This window comes from Erinaceus europaeus, chromosome 18, assembly GCF_950295315.1.
Source record: "Erinaceus europaeus chromosome 18, mEriEur2.1, whole genome shotgun sequence".
NCBI lineage: Eukaryota > Metazoa > Chordata > Mammalia > Eulipotyphla > Erinaceidae > Erinaceus > Erinaceus europaeus.
Window position 1 is genome coordinate 59,745,326 of NC_080179.1, and position 20,401 is coordinate 59,765,726.

General features: G+C 36.5%; 2 protein-coding genes across 2 annotated transcripts in view; both read right to left on the reverse strand.

Moving 5' to 3' along the window:
* The window catches only part of LRP1B (LDL receptor related protein 1B), a 1,816,831-nt gene that overhangs the window by 391,622 nt on the left and 1,404,808 nt on the right, over positions 1-20,401 (reverse strand). The window contains exons 42-43 of the mRNA XM_060178059.1: positions 8,980-9,169; positions 4,733-4,937 (exon numbers count right to left, since the gene is read on the reverse strand). Coding sequence (XP_060034042.1) covers positions 4,733-4,937; positions 8,980-9,169 — 395 coding nt within the window. The remainder of the gene's footprint in view (positions 1-4,732; positions 4,938-8,979; positions 9,170-20,401) is intronic.
* On the reverse strand, positions 15,262-15,577 carry LOC107523750 (small nuclear ribonucleoprotein G-like). The gene has a single exon (XM_060178275.1). The coding sequence runs from the start codon at positions 15,527-15,529 to the stop codon at positions 15,299-15,301; it is 231 nt and encodes a 76-aa protein (XP_060034258.1). The 5' UTR covers positions 15,530-15,577; the 3' UTR covers positions 15,262-15,298.

The following is a 20,401-nucleotide window of genomic DNA, read 5'->3' on the forward strand; positions in this document are numbered from 1 at the left end:
AAAAATTAGAATGAACTTTTTCTACACAAGAATTTTGTTTCACTTGTTCAACAGATGTCAGAAAACAAAAAGATTTATGAATTTCTAAGTCTTCTGAATATTATGCTATAATACTAGAATTTTTTTCAGAACAGATAGTATTTCTATCAAGGAAAATATCTTATTTTTTAAATTAATTAAATTTTTAAATTAGTCTTCCATTGAAAACTTGAGTATATCAATCACAAGTATGGAAATTGAAGCAATAAATAATCCAGAATTTTTTTTCCAGAAACTAAAGTTCAGGACCAGATTACTTCACTAGAGAATTATATCAAGTCCTCAAGGAAGTTATAATTTAAGTTGTTCCTTCTAGAAGAAGATAGTATTTGTTGATATTGTTCTCAAACCCTTCTGAAACATGAAAGAATACTTCTAATTGTCTTTAATAAAGCCAAAATCAGGCAAGTGCTTCACACAAATTGCAGATTGATATGTCTGATGAACGCTGGATATAATTATCAACAAAATAATAGCCAAATCAAATTCAAGAACACACTAAATAAATCATATATCATGCCCAGCTGGAATGTATTCCATGGGTGCAAGTTCAACATGAGACAATTAAAGTAACACATTGTATCAACCAAAGAATAGCAAAAGCATATGATTGTAACAAATGCAGAGTAAGCATCTGACAACACTCAGCAGCTCTATGATAAAGTCTCTCAATAAAATGTGAATTGAAAGAACATATTTGCAAAATGACAAAAGCCTATATATAGTACAAAGCTATATCACAATAGTAAGACTACTCATTAGAGAACTTTGTCCACTCCTATTCTATCATATTTAGTGTTAGAGGTCTTAGAACAATTAGACAACAACAAGTAATAAAAGAAATCTGGTTTAGCAGTGATGAATATAGAAAAGCTATCCTCAGGCTAGGGGTATGGATTCACCTGCCAACGCTCATGTCCAACGAAGAAGCAATTACAGAAGCCAGACCATCCACCTTCTGCACCCCAGAAAGAATATTTGTCTAGGGAGCTGCACAAGTCACCATGCGCAAGGACCCAGATTCAAGCCCCTGCTCGTCACCTGCTGGGGGGCAAGCTTCACAAGTGGTGAAATCGGTCTGAAGGTGTCTCTCTTTCTCTTCCTCTCTGTCTCCCCCACCCCGTTCAAGTTCTCTCTACCCTATTCAATTATAAAGTAAAAGCGGGGGGGGGGGGGCGGAGGGTGATGGCCATCAGGAGCTGTGGATTCATAGTGCTGACACTGGCACTGAGCTCCAGTGATAACCCCGGTGGTTGGGGGGATAAAAAAAATTGTTCCGGTGTCGGGCAGTAGTGCAGTGGGTTAAGCGCAGGTGGCGAGTAGCGCAAGGACCTGCATAACGATTCCGGTTCTTTCCCCAGCTCCCCACCTTCAGGGGAGTCCCTTCACAGGCAATGAAGCAGGTCTGCAGGTGTCTATCTTTTTCTCCCCCTCCTCTCTCCATTTCTTTCTGTCCTATCTAGCAACGACAACATCAATAACAATAATAACTACAACAACAATGAAAAACAACAAGGGCAACAAAAGGAAAAAAAAATATATATATAATTGTTCCATACTACTAGAGAGGTAAATGTTAGGGGAAGACGATCAGAGGATTCTAAACTCTAATTACAGAGAAGAAGTGGGGAAAACTAAATAAGAATATATCTGTGAAAGCTGATACATTAGAAAACTATTACCTTGGCATTAATAAAAGTAGATTTATTTACAAATTAAAAAAAGGAAAGGGAATTTAATCCTAATGAATTTATTCTGGGAAGTAGATCTCTGAAGTGTGATTATATTTAGATTACTTCTGTGTAAATTGCGAACATGCAGATATTGAATTCTAGATATGATTGTCTTATTTTCTATTTTGGCAGTTTATAAACTTAAAATAGAATCCAAGAAGACATTTTCATAAATTAAAAGAAAAAAAAGAAAAGTTATCCTATGCTCATAGATTGTAAGCTGCAGCATCATTATGTTAGAAATAAATTACCTCATTCACTTCAAAAACAGACCCAAGAAACTTGAAGAAAAGCAGAAAGTGTGGCATTTATTTGATTCTGCAGAACTGGGAGCTTGCCCAACCTGGATCAACTGTGTTGTGGCACTCTGGTTTGGGACAACAATCCTCATTTTATTCCCTAAAGCAAAACCCTCCTCTAGTTTCTCCACTGGCTATTTCCAGGAGTTTGAAATCTAGTATTAATGTCTAGCAATAGAAAAACTTCATTTTAACATGTATTTCCTCATTCTTCAATGACTGTTACTGATAGAGGAACTCTTGTGTCCTGGCAGTCTGAAATTAAGATAGGTGGTGGTGGTGGTGGTGGTGGTAGTGGTGGTGGTGGTGGTGGTGGTGGTAGTGGTGGTGGTGGTGAGCTGGCATTTATTTATTCACTTATAAAATTAAAAATACCAACAAGACCATAGGATTGTAACCTGACCTGGGGGTGGGGTGGGTGACTAAACGCCAAAATAACCTATTCTTTTTTGATCCTTTATATTGAGTATTTTGAAAATGAAACAGTCATTACAATTAAAATGAGTATCTCACTCAAAGCAATGTACAGCTACAAAACAATTCCAATCAAAGGCCTTTAGAGGAATAGAACAAATGCTACAGGCATTTATGTGGAACAAAAACAAAACAAAACAAAACAAACAACAACAAAAAACAAACACAATCACCAAAGAAATTTTTGAAGAAAAAAAGAATTCAGCAAGCTACTATATACTGTCTGCTTTAGACATGTCTTTTTGCAGAGAAACTAGAATCTAACAGCAAGGAAACCCAAAACAAAAATACATCAAATTGAAAATCACAAAAATAAAGCTATTTTACTAAATGGGAGAAGCTATTTACATGCCATACATCAAAGGGCTATTAACCAAAAGTTCACAAAACTCAGCAAAAAAAAAAAAAAAAAAAATTAAAAAGTGAAGTAAATATCTGAACAGACTCTTCACTAAAGATACTAAAGCTAAGTATCTGGCTGATAGGCACAGAACAAATGCTCTGAGCAGTGCTGGGGACACAGCATAATGACTAATATGCCTGAGGCTGAGATCCCAGGATCAATCTTTAGCATCATCACAAGCCAGTGCTAAACGTGCTCTGGTTTCTCTCTCATTAAAAATTGCTCAAAAGTCATTAAGAGGTAAATGCAAATTAAGATTACAATGAGAGATCATAGCACTATGTAAGAATGGCTTATGTCAAAAAAGACAGAAAGAATGGATAGGGGAGATAGCATAACTGGGACGTAAAAAAGACTTTGAGTGCTGAAGAGGTTATAAGACAGAGAACTGTTAACACAGCTAGTAGGAATATACACTGGTTCAACCCCTATGGAAATATGGAGATTTCTCAAAACATTAAAAATGGACCTATCATATGACCCAGCATTTTTTCTCTCAGGAATCTATCCAAATAACACAAACACACTTCTCTGTGCATGCCTATGTTCACAGCATTGCTGTTTTTTAGGAACCACAATTTGAAAACATTTAAACTGTCAAATATGAGTAGTTATGGAAACTGTAGTATTTATACATGCAAAATGAAATATTACACAGCTATTTATAAGAAAATATTAAATTCCCCCCCATAACATGGATGGAACTGGAAGGAATCATATTGAGTGAAATATGCCATAAAGGAACACTCACTAATAAAAATTTAAAAAATAATATAAAATGGAATTTTTAAAAAGAAGTTAACGTGTTTACTATTTAGTTCTCTGCTTCTGTTATTGGAATAGTGGCACGCCTATACTAATAGATCACCAAGGGTTGATCTATTGTAGTGACAGAGACAGTATAGCCCACTGAAACTTCAATATTTATCATTTAGTTCTTCAAGAAAACAAGCACACATTTTTCATGCCAGATACTTCTCAGTGCAGTGAAAGAATGAGGAACCTTAGGTTCATTTTCTCGTTCAGGTTTTCTCTGGGAGGGAGGTAAAGATTTCTCTAGTGATATGACTACCCAGACTTTATTCTACTCTACCTGGAGCCTTTGATTTTACCAGAAGCTGCTGCCTTTATAGAATAAAAAGAAGACACTGGCATTTTTTCATCATCCAGACCCTAAATAGCTGATTTGTTCTCCAGATACATATAATGACTTTCCTATAAACTACCGCCCTCTTTTTTTTTTTTTACTTCAATATTACTGTAATGCAGTGTTATGATTTACAGGACTGTTGTTGTCACAGGGGTAAATTTCCCCGAGAGAAGTATCTGAACACCTCACCCTCTACCTCATTGTCACTCAGAATAAAGAGACACATGATAGGCCTCCCTAAAAGGAAACCAGTTCTTCTCAAAGCCCCCTACTTTGTCTTAAAGATCAATACAGAGAAGGCGGTTTCATTCTTTTTTTTTTTTTTACCTTTTTAAATCTTGGGGTCACTAGTCAACTTCATTCTAGTTTTTAAAATTATACATAACAATGAATCATATGAAAATCACTAACGATCCTCGTCAATTAATAAGTAGAAAAATCACTGATCGCTTCACTATAATAAAGCTTGTAAGAGCTGAATTGTCACAGTAGCAAATGTACTTCAAGAAAGTTTTTCTAATAATACTCACCTAGTTGAATTGCTCCAAATAATCAGAGATTTTGAAAGTGTAAAGCATATATTTTTCAAATGCATTATTTTCAAATAAACAATACAACACTTTAGTGAACTTACATGTCTCTGAGATCCATCATATTCACACCTTTCAATTTTTCCCAGGCTGCCATCTGAGAAATACAGCTTCTCTGCACGATGGTCAATGGTGAGCCCATTTGGAGTGAGTATGTCTGTGCTGATCACAACTTGAGTATTTTTCCCAGTCAGAGCGCATCTCATGATACTCGGATGCTGTTCATTCCAGTTGGTCCAAAACATCAGGCTAATCAAATAAAAATTGTAAGAACAAATTCAGATTTTCATGAGTAACAAAGCATTACTAAACATGGCAGTGTCAAGTTATTTTTGAAGAAGCTAAATTAGTTGTCTCATTCTTTACCTCTTAAGGAAGCCAAGGCAATAAAGGGGATATGTATATCATATTTGCATGTGTATTCCACCCCTCCCCCTGTTTCTTTAATGAAACTTGGAAACTATTTCTGAAAAACAATTATCCTGTGCATTCCCTCAAACAGTAACTTAATTGACTTAGTTTGATACATAGTGAAGATTTATTTTCGTCAAGGAATAATATTTACCTTAAATTCTCTATGAACTACAAGTACTTTCTAAGTTATTAATATGTTGCAACAGATTTGGCATATAATTTTGGACACAATTTTTTACCTAACTATAAATACTGGGTAAACATCGAAGTCTCTCTTTTTAATGCTACATTCTCCTTTGTTTATGTTTTACAGAACACAAGTACTACCTCTTATCTTTGCTTCTGTTTCCTTTCCTCTCTTTATCAAGATTTTTCCTTTCTTTCTGCCTCCAGGGTGATCACTGGGGCTCAGTGCCTGCAGGAATCCACTGCTCCTGGAGGCTATTTTTTCAGCTTTTGTTGCCCTTGCTTTTTTTTTTTTTTAAATTGTTGTTGTGTTTATTATTGTTGTTATTGCTGTCTTTGTTGCTGGATAGGACAGAGAGAAATGGAGAGAGGATGGAAGACAGAGAGAGGAAGAGAAAGATAGACACCTGCAGACCTGCTTCACTGCCTGTGAAGCGAACCCCCTGCAGGTGGGGAGCCTGGAGCTTGAACCAGGATCCTTACACAGGCCCTTGTGCTTCACACCCTGTGCATTTAACTCGCTGTGTTACAGCCCGACCCCCTCATTATTTTTCTGTAAATTAATTTTGTTTCTGAAGTACCAGGGGTTACACTCAAATGTTTAAATATAATATGTATCATTTCTAGATCCTGTTAACTGCTTCAAATCAGTGTTTGTTAAATTATTATTTGAAGAAACTCTAGGAGTTTATGGAAGCCCTTAGAGATCACTTGAATTGTGGAAAGGCTATATAAGGTTCCAGTTTCCAAATTCTATTTTTTACTGAAAATAAAAATACTGAAAGAGTTCTTTCCTCTTTTATCTTTAGGGCTATCTCTAATAGTTCATTTGAAGATAGATTGTTGTTGCTAAAGAAGGTGAGGAAAGGTAGAAGGAAGAGTGTAAGAATGAGAGGGCCACTGATAGGGAGGCTGCTTTAAATACGTTTAAATGTGCTTAATAAGGGTGGGGGGAGATAGCATAGTGGTTATGCAAAAAGACTCTCAGGCCTGAGGCTCCAATGTCCCAGCTTCAATCACCCCACACCACCACCTTAAACTAGAGTTGAGGGGTTGGGAAGTGGCGCGAGGGGTTAAATGCACATGGTACAGTAGAAGGACCCGCACAAGGACCATGCAAGGATCCGAATTTGAGGCACTGGCTCCTACCCACCTGCAGGGGGGTCACTTCACAAGCAGTGAAACAGGTCTGCAGGTATCTGTCTTTCTCCCTCTCCTCTCTCAATTTCTCTCTGTTCTACCCAAAACGAAAAAAAAAAAAAAAAAAAAAAGGAAATAAATGACCACAGGAGCAATGGATTCGTAGTACAGGCACCAAGCCACAGCAACAACAACAAACTATCCAGAACTATCCCTACACATTTCACTTCAGATTCTGTCCAGAGACACCAGGAGTAGAATGTCAACCCTCGAGCGCCAACACTCTAGTGAGACCATTCCTTCCTCATAGCACTGCTCAATTCCATATTGGGTGGTGTACCTCGTAACAAAGCCACAGAACCAAGATATAGATCAGGGCCCATGAAACAGAACACATGTGCACATATACCCATAAGTCAGGGGGAAAATATACACCTTAAAGCAAAAATGCATAATAGTTCGCAGTGACCCAAAACAGCAAGCAAGTAGAAAGACCTAAAAAAAAAAAAAGACACCATAAAATGATACTTATATACCTTTCCCATATTTGGGAGCTACTCTCTCTGCCCCTGATCCCAGCTTTCTAGTCCTGTTTTCAATTCTGACATCATCTTCCCAGACAATACCTTTGGTCCACCTGCATGTTAGCTGTTAGGCTCAGGCAAAAACTAGTAAAGTCATGGGCCCCTTGGAATATACCTAAAATAGACCTATAGCTTTTTCCAAAATAAAGACCCCAGTTTTCATCTGTTATATTATTGCCTTTAGGTTTATGACTAATAAACATTCCATTCTGATTTATATCTTAAATGCCTTTTTAGCCACCAAGTTGCAGATACTGCCATGACACCAACCTGACTTCCTTGGACAGAGAACTTCACCAATGTACCCTGGACCCCCAACTCTCCAGTGCCTGCTCCCCACCTGTAGGGGAAATGCTACATGAGTGGTGAAGCAGGTCTGCAGGTATCTTTCTCTACCTCCTCTCTACCTGCCGCCCCCTCACTCCTTCTTAATTTCTCTATCCTATCAAATAAAAATAGAAAAAGGGAAAAAATGGCAGTGATAACTCTAGTTTGCTTTCTCATATTTCCACTGGCTAGATAGTAAGTTAAATATCAATCAATTAAGATATTTAAAACAGGGAGGTGAGCGGTAGTGCAGTGGGTTAAGCACAAGTGGCACAAAGTACAAGGACTGGCATAAGGATCCCGGTTCAAGACCCCAGCTCCCCACTTGCAGGGAGTCACTTCACAAGAGGTGAAACAGGTCTGCAGATGTCTTTCTCTCCCCATCTTCCCCTCCTCTCTCCATTTTTCTCTGTCTTATCCAACAATGACAACATCAATAACAATAATAAAAACTACAAGAATAAAACAAGAGCAACAAAAGGGAATAAATAAATAAATATTTAAAATATATATTTAAAACAGTTTTGAGGGGGTTGAGCAGTGGCATACACAGCTGAGTGTACAAGCTATCATGTGCAAGTACTCCCTATCCTCAAGAGAAGTGAAGCTGGGTTGCAGGTGTCTTTCTCTTTCCCTTTCTATCCCCCATCCTCTCTCAAATTCTCTGCCCTGTCGCCTAAAAAGGAGAGGAGCAGGGAAAGGCCACCAGGAGCAGTGGATTACTTGTGTGGACAATAAGTCCCAGTGATGACTCTGGTGGCAATGGTTGTTTAAAAGGTAATTAAAATTTAAGGGCTCTTTAGGGAGAAATACTTGTTAAAAGATTTTTTAAAAACTTTATCATTTAAATCAACTACACACAAATGTATCTTTCATATACCTCTCCTCATATATTTATTTACCCACTGATGAATTAAATTTACCCTAGTGGATCTCTCATAGAGATATAAACTGGCATTTTGGAGAATCTAGAATTTAACTATTCACATTTTTTTTATTTAATTTTTTTTTTTTTTTGCCTCCAGGGTTATCACTGGGGCTCAGTGCCTACACTACAAATCCACTTTTTAATGAAGTGTGTAGAGAGCACTTGAAAGGTAAGATTGATTTTTAAAATTAGTTTCATTGTCATTGTCAGAGCTTCAGTGTTTTGGGTCAACTTTTTCAAAAGAAAGATAGAGGGAGTCGGGCAGTAAGTGCAGTGGGTTAAGCAGGTGGTGAGAAGCGCAAGGACCTGTATAAGGATCCCAGTTCGAGTCCCTTGCTCCCCACCTGTAGGGGTGTCACTTCACAAGAGGTCTGCAGGTGTCTATCTTTCTCTCTCCCTCTCTGTCTTCCCCTCCTCTTTCCATTTCTCTCTGTCCTATCCAACAACAATGACATCATAACAACAATAATAACTACTACAACAACAAAAAGACAACAAGGGCAAAAAAGGGAAAATAAATAAATATTAAAAAAAAAAAGAAAGATAGACACCACAGTGGCAGTACTCTCATGTAGCATACGAGGGGCTCAAACCTGGGTGATGTGTATGGTAAATCAGAGACCTTCCCCTGTATTTTCAGTCCCTAGAGTCTCTTCTTAAAAATAAAAAGGCAGTATTTAACTTAGAGTGAAGAAAAATTCAGTTTTCTTACTTTTGGCACTCATCCAGTGCCAGCACGTGTGGGTGGTCATCTTCTGACATGGTAATGACAGCTTCCAGGTTAAAGGCTCCTGGCCGAGTTTGGTCCACTGTGTGTCTGGTAATGGATGAGGTCGTGGAGCTGGTCCAGTACAGTGTATCCCAACCTCTGTGATAGGCAAGTCCTTCCACAGAACCCACATCTGGTAGAGAAAAGAGAAGAGGAACTTTATACTTTTATCTACAGAAGTCATGGCTTCTGAATAGAAAAAAAAATAAGTTTAAATGATTTGTGCATATCTATGTCACTTTCTTAATAATTTTGTTGTAACTTGTCCAAAATAAAAATATAATACTTGTGATGCTTACAACGGGTAGGTGACTATACATAGGAAAACAGAGTTGTCACCTGGTATATTTATCATGGGAATAGAATCTTGAAAGTATATCAATAAAGACAGAATCTCCCCATAAAAAACTCAATTGTCTTTTATTTAGAAAAACTGTGGCTCCTTTTTTTCCTACAGCTTAATAATACCTCAGGCTATTAAGCACATGATTTAGAGAAACTTAAAAACCATATTTGAGAGCTAGCAACTGGATACAATCATAAGAAGTTCTCTTGGTCCTCATGCAGACACAGCAAGGAAAAGTAAGCACGCACAAAAACCACAGCAGTATTGAAAAGCCAAGATCCACACTTTCCGAAAGTTAATTCAGTGAGCATTCCAGCAGCATGGTAGAGGGAACAAAACGGGATAGCCTCTTTCCCCCCTCATTTATACTGTAACAAAACAGTAAGTAAATGAAACAACCATGTCTGAAGAAAAGAAAACTATAAGAATATGGACAAAAATGAGAATATGGACAAAAAAGAAGAAAAAGGAAAGAACTCATTTAAATCAGACACACAATATTTACATGCTTTGGGTAGGGGAGATTATGTAATTTATGCAAAAATATTTTTTCTGCCAGAAGCTTCAAAGTCCCAGGTCCAGTCCCCACCATTACCATAAGCCAGAGTAGAGCAGTGCTCTGGTGAAATAAGTAAAAACAAGAACAATTATCTTCAGGTTTTTTTTTTTTTTTCAGAAAAGAAAGAACACTATATTTAAGGAACTAGGGACAAATATTTTCACCTGGAACACTTTTTCACGTGAGTTTATTACACAGAATGTCAATAAAGAAGGATGGGGAGCTTTACAAACAAAAATTAATTAAAGCAAAGTAGGGGGAAAATGACCACAAATGACAAAAAAACACTTTTCTAAACTAAAAGACCACCAACCCTCTAAATTGTAATGCTTTTACTGTTATTAGTTAAAATGTATAGAGTGGCATAAATAGAAAGTATAACATTTGGTGTGTAAGGAAATTCATCTTAATTTCAAAGACAAAACTAAAATTTTAGGCTCAAATTAAAAATTTGGAAGACAACCTTGCAAACATATAGCAAACTTAGAGAAATAGGTAGAGCTGTACTTGTATCAGATCAAATAGATTTCCCGCTTTAAGGGTAGTAAGAGAAAGAATAAGCATTACATTATGACAGTCTGAGTACAATTATAATACTGACAATTTACATATACTAAGTGAGGAGGAATCACCAGTACATAGAAAGCAATTGTCAATTATCAAGTGACACTGAAAAATATATCTTTAGTAGAAGCTTTCAGTACCGTGTGTATAACTAGAGATCATAAAGAGATATAAAGGGGCCAGGTGGTGATGCATCTGGTTAAACGCTCACATTACAGTGCACAAGGACCCAGGTTCAAGCCCCTGGTCCCCACCTGCAGGGGGAAAGCTTCATGAGTGGTGAAGCAGGGTTGTAGGTATCTCTCTGTCTCTCTCTTTATCTCCCCACCTCTCTCAGTCTCTATCCAATAATAAATAAATAAATAAATAAAAAGTTTTTTTAAAAAGACATATAGTAAACATGGGAAGAATAGTTTTAAATGAGCTAGACTAGAATTTGGGGAGAAAATGGGCCTTACCAAGACAATACAACTTTTTTTTTTCTGAACTAGTCATGCGGTAATCTCAAGAATAGACATTCTGAGAAGTGTTAAAAAAGGTAAAACAAAAAAATTAAATATATTTGGAGATAAATCAAAAAGAAGGCATTAAGTTCTCTTGAGTCTGTAGCATAAAACAAAAGTGGTAGAGGGAGTTAACAATTACACAGAACTATCTAGATAAAAAAGAAAAAGAAAAATCTCAAAAGAATTTAGCCTAACACCTAAAGCAATTTGAGGAAGAAGTTAAAAAAAAAAAGGTCAAAATTAAGAAGGGAAGAAATAATAAAAGTCAAAATGGAAGTAATTAAAACTAAAACACAAGATAAATGATCTTTGAACTAAGAGTTAAAAATGACAAACTTTCAACCCAGCTTACAATGCAAAATTGTAAGTTGAAAATAACTAATGAAAGGGGTAAGAAATGAAAAAGATTGTTTACAATAGATACCACAGAAATACAACTGAACATATAATATTACTGTGAAAAACTATGAGAATGCATTTGATAATCTAGAAATGAATTACTAGAAGGATAAGACTCATGAAAACTGCATAAGAAAAAAGAAAATATAGACTAATCACAACTATTTAAATATTGAATATATTGAAACAGTAATTCAAAAATCATTTCAAAGTACACAGAAATCCCTAAAACAGATCGATGTTACTAGTAATTTGGCCCTGGAGACCTCTCACCAGTTCTGCACAGGCACCAGACCTTGAGTTCCTTTTCCATTGCTACATTAAAAAAAAAAAAAAAAGTATAAGGAAATAGTTTAGAATAGTTTAGTTGGTCAAACACAGAACTTATATGCGTTCAATGTGAGGTTCCTGGCACTGCATATACCAGAGTGGTCTTAGTTGATTTCTCTCTTTTTCTCTGCCTCTCTCTCCCCTATGTCCCTCTCTCTGATGAAATTACATTAAGTAAAAGAAATTTTATTTATTTTTTAATTTATTAGTGAGAGAGGAATAGAGAGAGGAAAAAAATTAGAGCACTGCCCTAGCACATTCTCTGTCTTGGCATCAAATTCAGGACCTCATGGCTGAGAGAGTAACAATTTATACATTGTACTGTCTCTTGGGCCATGATAAAATAAATCTTGAAAAAAAAAAAAAGCAGATGAATGAATATGATAATAAACAGCAAACACTGACAATAAAATACCAGTTACTAGATGTGAAGAGGGCAGAATGAGAGCAAGGTAAGAGAGTCCTCATGAGTTGTATTTAATAAGTTAGTAAATGTAAAACATATCATATTAACATTATAAAGAAATGAAATTGATTACCAGCTCAGGCAAACCTATTTATTTATTTATATATTTAATTATTTATATACTAATTTGGTCATTCTGGGATTCACCACTTATGTAACTTTTTCAAACAGAGAAACAGAGATAAAGAGACAGAAATATGAGTGATATGACAGCAACAAAGCTTCTTTCAGTGTGATGGAAACTGGGCTCAAACAGGGTCATGCACAATGCAAAGTAATACGTTATCTAAGTGGGCTGTTTTGCAGGACCAACGGATACTTTACGTGCTTTCAGGAAAAGATAAATTGCACTATCCAAACTCCTAATACAAAGGTGTGAGAGTGAAAAAAAGCAAAAGTAATTATTCATTAAAATCACATCCCGTCACTAAGATGCCATAAGGTAGATATTTAATTTTTCACAGTGACGCTTTAAGTATCTCCTTAGGCATACCAAATTATCACACTTTTATTTCTTCTTTTTATCTATTTTCCTCAAATTAACTATTTTTAGTATGTTTAATTTAAGAAAGAAAGTATATGTCTTTTACAATTATATTATGATATTAGCGGTATATCAACCTACTGAGACAGCCTATCACTTTTCTTTAGGGGATCTCAGGAAGTAATTATTCAGCTATTCTAGAAATAAGTATATGAACAGTTTTTTTTTTTAGGTTCGATATGAGTATTTACTTAATGTGATCAAGTATATTTATTTAGATAAGTTTTTTGTATTTAAATGGTCTTCTGAATTTTATTTTAATGATTGCAAATTATTCTTTCACAGAGAGATAGCAATTTGTTTTGCCTATTCTCTGTTGTTGGACATGTTTTATTGTATTTTAATTTATTTATTTATAAAATGGAGACACTGACAAGACCATAGGATAAGAGGGGTACAATTCCCACCACCAGAGCTCTGTATCCCATCCCCTTCCCTGATAGCTTTCCTATTCTTTAACCCTGTGGGAGTATGGACTCAGGGTCATTATGGGGTACGGAAGGTGGAAATTCTGGCTTCTATAATTGCTTCCTCACTGAACATGGTCATTGACAGTTCGATCCATACTCCTAGCCTTTCTTTCTCTTTTTTTATTATCTTTATTTATTAGATAGAGATGGCCAGAAAACAAGAGGGAAGGGAGTGGAAGAGAAAGAGAAAGACAGAGACACCTGCAGCCCTACTTCACCACTTGCAAAGCTTTCCCCCTGCAGGTGGGGACTGAGCACTAGAACCTGGGTCCTTGAGTATTGTAATACATGCACTCAACCAGGTGCACCACCACCCAGCCCCATGTGATCAAGTTTTGTGGTTTGTTTGCACACAACAGGAAAATACACTAATGATAAAATGAACTTACCATTTGTTGTGCACAATTTTTCTACTTGGAATTGTAATAATTACTATGCATAAAGCACCTACTATGTAAATCTACTGTGGGAAGTTTGTTGTATTGTTTCTAGGAAGAAAATTAAACCCTCATGTTACAGGATTGATAAGTGTTAAAGCAAATACTTAATTCAAATTCAGGGATTTCAAAAAGTGTTTTAGAACCATTACTTTGAGATGGGTTTATAGTGTCTATCAGTTATTCTGTCTTCCCCAAGCTAAAATCAAATAAATGATTCATTAGTTTCAATTTACATGAACCTGGGTAGATTATATAACCAATGATTTACTCTGAGTAGCCTTTCTTTCACAGTTAACAAAACAATTTAAAAGCAATTAAAATGGGTAATTAGTGTGAAAACCTACGCCAGAGATGAGAGAAAAATTACAAACACAATCACAATAAGATATAGTAACATATTTTATGTGTCTTAAGGTGTGATTATTAGACTGTAGTGGATAGGAGGTTTTTAATTGTCAAAGGTGCCTCCATTATTACTTCATTGCCCATTTCACTGCAATTTAGCACTTTCAAATCATTTCAGAAAATGAAGTTAACTCTTGTTTGCTAATATATCTGGCATGACATACTCCTTCATCCTTAACCAACAGGATGAGAAATAAATAATTCTGGAAAATTGCAAGCAAATCAATATCAGTAGTAACTTCTTATCTAATATCCTCCCCAGAGCTGACTCTGACAGCTCTTCCCTACTGTAACTACTGTTCTTGCCTGGTCAGAAGCCAGTTGGTAACAACACTGAGAGGAGAAACTTCCCTTTGCTGTGGTTCATAAAGTTCTAGGTTTAGTAAGTAATGCATATCACAATTCAGATACAATCTATCTTATTTTTTATATCTGATGATGGCAGGACATCTGTAATATGGTGTTATGTTTTAGAATATCTCAGCAATGCATGTCTCTCAAAAAATATTTAATTCCCTAAGTAGTTGTAATTATAATTAACAAATAGTCACATACCAAATATAAAAGTCATGAAAAATGGAGATAACAAGACATTCAGAAAAAGGGAGAAAAGACAGAAAGACAGATTTAGATATATAGTCAACCCATATCTGTGAGAACTCTTGTAGTTTGTGCTAGAGGGGCAAGGGGACAGAAACCTCTGGTGGTGGGAACGCTGTGGAATTATACCCCAATTATCTCATAATCTAGTAATTAACAATTAAATCACTAATAAAAAAAAGGCATTCAGGTATGCTTTATAAGGGCTGCAGAGATAGCGTAGTGGTTATGCAAATGACTTTTACCCTGAGTCTCTGAGCACCCAGGTTCAATCCCCAGTACCACCATAAAGCAGAACTGAGCAGTGCTCTGGAAAGACAATAAATGAACCAACAACAACAAGAAAAAAACCACTTTATGATGTTTTCACATTATAATGTGAAATCATATTATAGGTGAGTGGGCCAGTGCGTGTGTGTGTGTGTGTATGTGTGTTGTGTGTGTGTGTGTGTGTGTGTGTGTGTGTGCAGTGGGGCTCTTGAATATTTTTTTAATCTTTTTTTTTGACTATTACAAAAGTTTATTTAACAAAACTCAGTAAGAAAATGTACATAACCTAATTTTTATATCAAAGTGAAAAGATGCAGTGGAAGAGGGGACATGTTGAACAATCTTGTTGAACAGTCATTGTGTTTATACTCCTTCCAAGGCTTCTAACATGATGATGCTATTTCCACGTATTACCACCATCCCAATATTGTTTTGTTGCCCACTAGTTGCCATTTCCACACATTCATCTATCACAAGGTTCATAAACGGGTCAAATCCCCGCAGAATTCCTTGGACATGTCTACCGCCATTTAATTTCAATGACAACTTCTTGTCCATCAATTTTTTCAATTCGGGAGGATGAGCCTTGCTCATGGTGTCTACTCTGCGAGGTCAAAGGCACTTCCCAGACAAAATTCTCAGCTTCTTTCCTTTTTTAATCTTTTTAAAAAACATTTCTTTTTTTATTGAATGGAGACAGAGAAATTGACAAAGGAGGAAGAGATAGAGAGGGAAATCAATAGAAAGACACCTTCAGCTTTGCTTCACCACTTGTGAAGCTTTCCACCTGCAAGTGGGGTCCAGTGCAAGAACCTGGGTCCTTGTGCACTGTAATATCTATGATTAGTCAGGTACACCACCACTTGGCCTCTCACCACTTGCATTTTTGAAAAGGTAGAAGACACAATTTTTGAGTTATTGGTAGTGGTAGACAGTTATGTGGTTTGTAAATGAAAGTAAAATGTCAGTCTGCTAAGTTACTCAGTCCTAAAATACTGAACATAGCAAAACAATATAGAGGTAAATCACCTTAGTTCTCAAGAATTTAGAATATACATAATTAAGAAAAGAACTAACAATACTATTCCAGCACCTCCACACTTCTCATTCCAGGAAAATAATTATATTGGAAGTGTGGGCATCTTCACTAAACACAACACACCCTTATCCTATGCGCTAAAATAAAGATAGACTTGGATTTATAGTGGTAAACTTAATGTAATATACATAAGTGTTGATTTATAGTGATCATACCTAAAATTCTTAAGTGTTATGATATAGTTATTAAACACTGTTTTTAGAAAAGAATCTCCTAAGATTAGGTGGTGGTGCACATGTTTCAATGTGCAAGGACCTAGGTCCCTCTCCCCACCTGCAAGGGGGAAAGCTTCACAAATGGTGAAGCAGTGTTGCAGGTCTCTCTCTCTCTCCCCCCCTCATTTTCTGGATGTCTCTATTCAATAAATAAATAAAAAATAATAAAATTTTTTAAAGGGAAACTTAAAAAAGAAGGAAGAGGAAGAGGAGAGCTGCTGAGACAACATAAAGCCTATGCAAAAAGACTTCCATGCCTAAAGCTCCAAGGTTCCATGTTCAGTCCCCTTCACCACCATAAGCCAGAGCTGAATAGTGCTATATATCTTTTCTTTTCTTTTCTTTTCTTTTCTTTTCTTTTCTTTTCTTTTCTTTTCTTTTCTTTCTTTCTTTCTTTCTTTCTTTCTTTCTAACTACCTACCTATTTTTCTCTCTATACACCTCTCATTAAAATAAATAAAATATTTTTTTTTAAAAGAGTCTCTTTCCTTCCCACCTATCTTTGGGCAAAAAAATTGGGTTTGGCTAAACATGACTAAGATTTTCCTGTATTTTCAAAGATGTTAGAATGGGAAGTAAGAACATAAAAAATGCAGTGCTGGTAAATAACTTGGCACTGTGGCTTTGCCTTATTTTCTAGATTCTATTCTTCACAGCAGTTGGTGGGGAAATTGATTCAACTAGCTTAGCACAGTGATATCAAACACTACTTTGACAGATACCCAGAGGACTTTGTAGAGAATGCATTTCAACTTGTCACACTGAAGAAGGGACAACAGGTCCTTCCTGTCTGTACGGTTTTCTCAAGGCGAGGTAAAAGCTTGCTTACAAAATGGGAAAGGCACTCTAGTCCATTGCTGGAAGGGAGCCACAAACACCAAACACTACTGTTTATCTGGTTGAAAGAACAATTACAGATAAATCCTGTTGCTAAATGAATAAGACATATATCTCAAGGATGTCACAACAGTAGGGTGTTATAATGAACTTCCTTGTTAAAAGTGTTATTCACTGACTTGTTGTCCATAGCCAATGAGAACTGGAGTATACTGTCTGAAATTGAATCAGTGGTATGAAACATCCCATCATGTCTGTGGTGTCTAAAAGCACAAAGAAGCAGGCTCAATTGCAGGTACAGAATTTCAAACAGCAAGTTTCAGGGCACAAAATTCGACATTTAAAATCCTAATTGGTCCTAGTTTCTAGTGCAGATCAGACTTTGAAATCTGCTAAGAGGTCACTTAGTCCAGGTTCAGGTCCTCATGCATCATAACGTATGTGCTCTACCTGCTGTCCCACCAATAAAACTTTATTTCATTGATTGACTTTTTCCCTCCAGGGTTATCTCTGGGGCTTGGTGCCAGCACTGATCCTAGAGGTCATTTTTTCCCATTATAGAGGATAGGACAGAGAGAAATTGAGAGGGACAGATAGAGAAGAAGAAAGAAAGAAAGACACCTGCAGAATTGTTCCACTATTTGTGAAGCTCTTCCAGCCCCCCCACCCCAGTAGAGGCCTGAACCCAGATGCTTGGGCAAGTCCTTGTGCTTAGCACTATGTACACTTAGCTACCTGGAGCCCCTAACTTTAAAGATATTTCATATAATTTGTTATTCATTAGAGATATTATAGAACATGAAATACCCATTAATTTTTGAGTCTACCTTATTAGAATGCTTTACAAATGAGTACTAGTTATTCTTTCCTTTGCTTGTGCTTCAACTGATGAACAGATTATAATTTTAAACACAGATTGCTTCCTATAGACTACCAGCCTGTAATCTGAAGAGTTAGTGTCATTTTTACTTTTGTCCCTCACATTAATAAATAAAAGTCTAATCTAAAACAACATCTAGAGAGCAGGTTTTTATTTACAGTTTATTAGATTAAGATAAATTACAAATCATGAATTCAAGCAGAGAAGCACCATTAAAAACACTGTCCATGCTACCAGAGGGATACAGAATGGGAAAGCTATTGGGGAGGGGATGGGATATGGAGATTGGGTGGCGGGAATTGTGTGGAGTTGTACCCCCGCATCCTATGATTTTGTTAATGTCTCCTTGCTTAAATAAAAATAAATAAGTAAGTAAATAAATAAATAAATAAAAACACTGTCCAGGAGGCAGACAGTGGTACAACTGGTTGAAGGCAAACAGACGAAGGATTTGGGTTCAAGTCCCTGAGGAAGCTGCACTAGTGGGGAAGCAGTGCTACAGATGTCTCCTTTCCTCTCTCCTTCTATCTCCCCTCCCCTTTTAATTACTCTGTTCTATGAAATAACATAAACTATTTAAAAAAAAAAAAGAACTGACCATGATGTAGTCTGAACAACCTGACACTCATTTACATTGGGTACAGGATGTAAATATTTGGAATGTCAATCATAAACACAGCTAGTATATATTTTTTTATCAGTACATTTTTCTCTTAAGCTTTCTATTCTTAAATCCTACAGCTGCAAACACACTCATCCAAAAAGATGTGTGTTTGCATTTATGTTCATAGCGGCACAATTTGTAGTAGCTAAAACCAAGAGGCTACCCAGATGTTCAACACCAGGTAATTGCTGAGAAAATTGAGGTATATGCACACAATGAAATACTACTCAGTTTTCAAAAATGACGGGTTCACCTTCTTCACCTCATCTTGGATGGAATTTGAAGGAAAGATGTTAAGTGAAAGAAGCCAGAAAGAGAAGGCTAAATATGGGCTGATCTCACTCATAGAAGTTGAGAAATAAGAAGAGAAAGGGAAACACAAAGCAGAACTTGGACTGGGTTTGGTTTATTGCACCAAAGTAAAGGATTCCGAGGCAAGGTTTCTTTTTCAGGTCTTAGTTCAAGAATGTGGGGGAGGATCTAGGCTGTGGGTGATAGATGTTATACAAAAAACCAAGACATTTTATATATGTACAACAACTGTGTTTACTGTAAACCATCAATGCCTCCAATTAAAAAAAAAAAAAAAGAACAGCTTTCACAGCCTGATAACCTTGTCCTGAAAGCAATTATATTGTTACATTATTTTGACTTTTGAACCTAGACAGAAACTTATAACATCTTTACACAGATAAAGACCCCAGACTCATTGACTAAACAGAATTAGCAAGTGAAGACTGTAAAATAGAAATCATCTTGAGTTTTTTTCACATCTTCATCTTCTAAAAATAATTAATTAATTAATCAATTAATGATAGGATACCAGAGCATTACAGTGGCACATGCAGTGATAATGAATCAAAGTCAGGAGAACCTCATGCCTATGAGTCCAAAGCTTTATCCACTGTAATCCCTCCTAGATTGCTAATCCTAAACTAATTTACTTTCTCTCCCTCTCTTTCTTTTCTCTCCTTTCCCTTTCATCTTTCCCTTTCCCTTCCCTCCCCTTTCCTTCCCTTTCCCTTTTCCTTTTTATCCCCTCCCCTTCTCCCTTTCCCTTCCCTTCCCTCTCCTTTGCCACCAGAGTTATCACTGGGGTTCAGTGCAGGCACCAAGAATCCACTTCTGGCAGCCTATATATTTTAGAATAGGACAGAGAGAAATTGAAAAACGGTGGGGGAGACAGGGAAAGTGAAAGAGAAACTGCTCATGAAACATCTCCCTTGGAGGTGGGTTACAGAGGCTCAAACCCTTGCCCTTGTCCATGGTATTATCTGTGCTTAACTAGATGCACCGCTGTCTGGCCCCCATCCTCAACTTAGAAAAAAATTATCTTTATTTATTTATTGGATAGAGACAGCCAGAAATCAAGAAGTAACGAGTTGGTAGAAAGGGAGAAAGACCTGAAACAGTGCTTCATCATGCAGGAGGACTCTCAAACCAGGTGTCCTTTAGCACCTGGAGCAATGCGCACCACCACCGGCCTTCTGTCGTTAAGTTAACTTTCTATCAAGAATAGACTCAATCCTTTCTAAAGTTTGGCTAGGGAATACTTCTATACTACTTTCTCTTTCGTTCTTATTGTGCTACCTAGGAAGATCCATTTTTCCCCAAAGTAAACTTGTTTGCTGATTGGAAACTTTATATTTAAGAAATGCAACTTTTATCATCATTCCCAAAGGGAATTTTAATTGCCCAAACCCTGAGTATCTAAAATATTTTCATGTTAGAAGAGTCTCTGCCTTGCAGTGCATCATATAACTGTTGTATT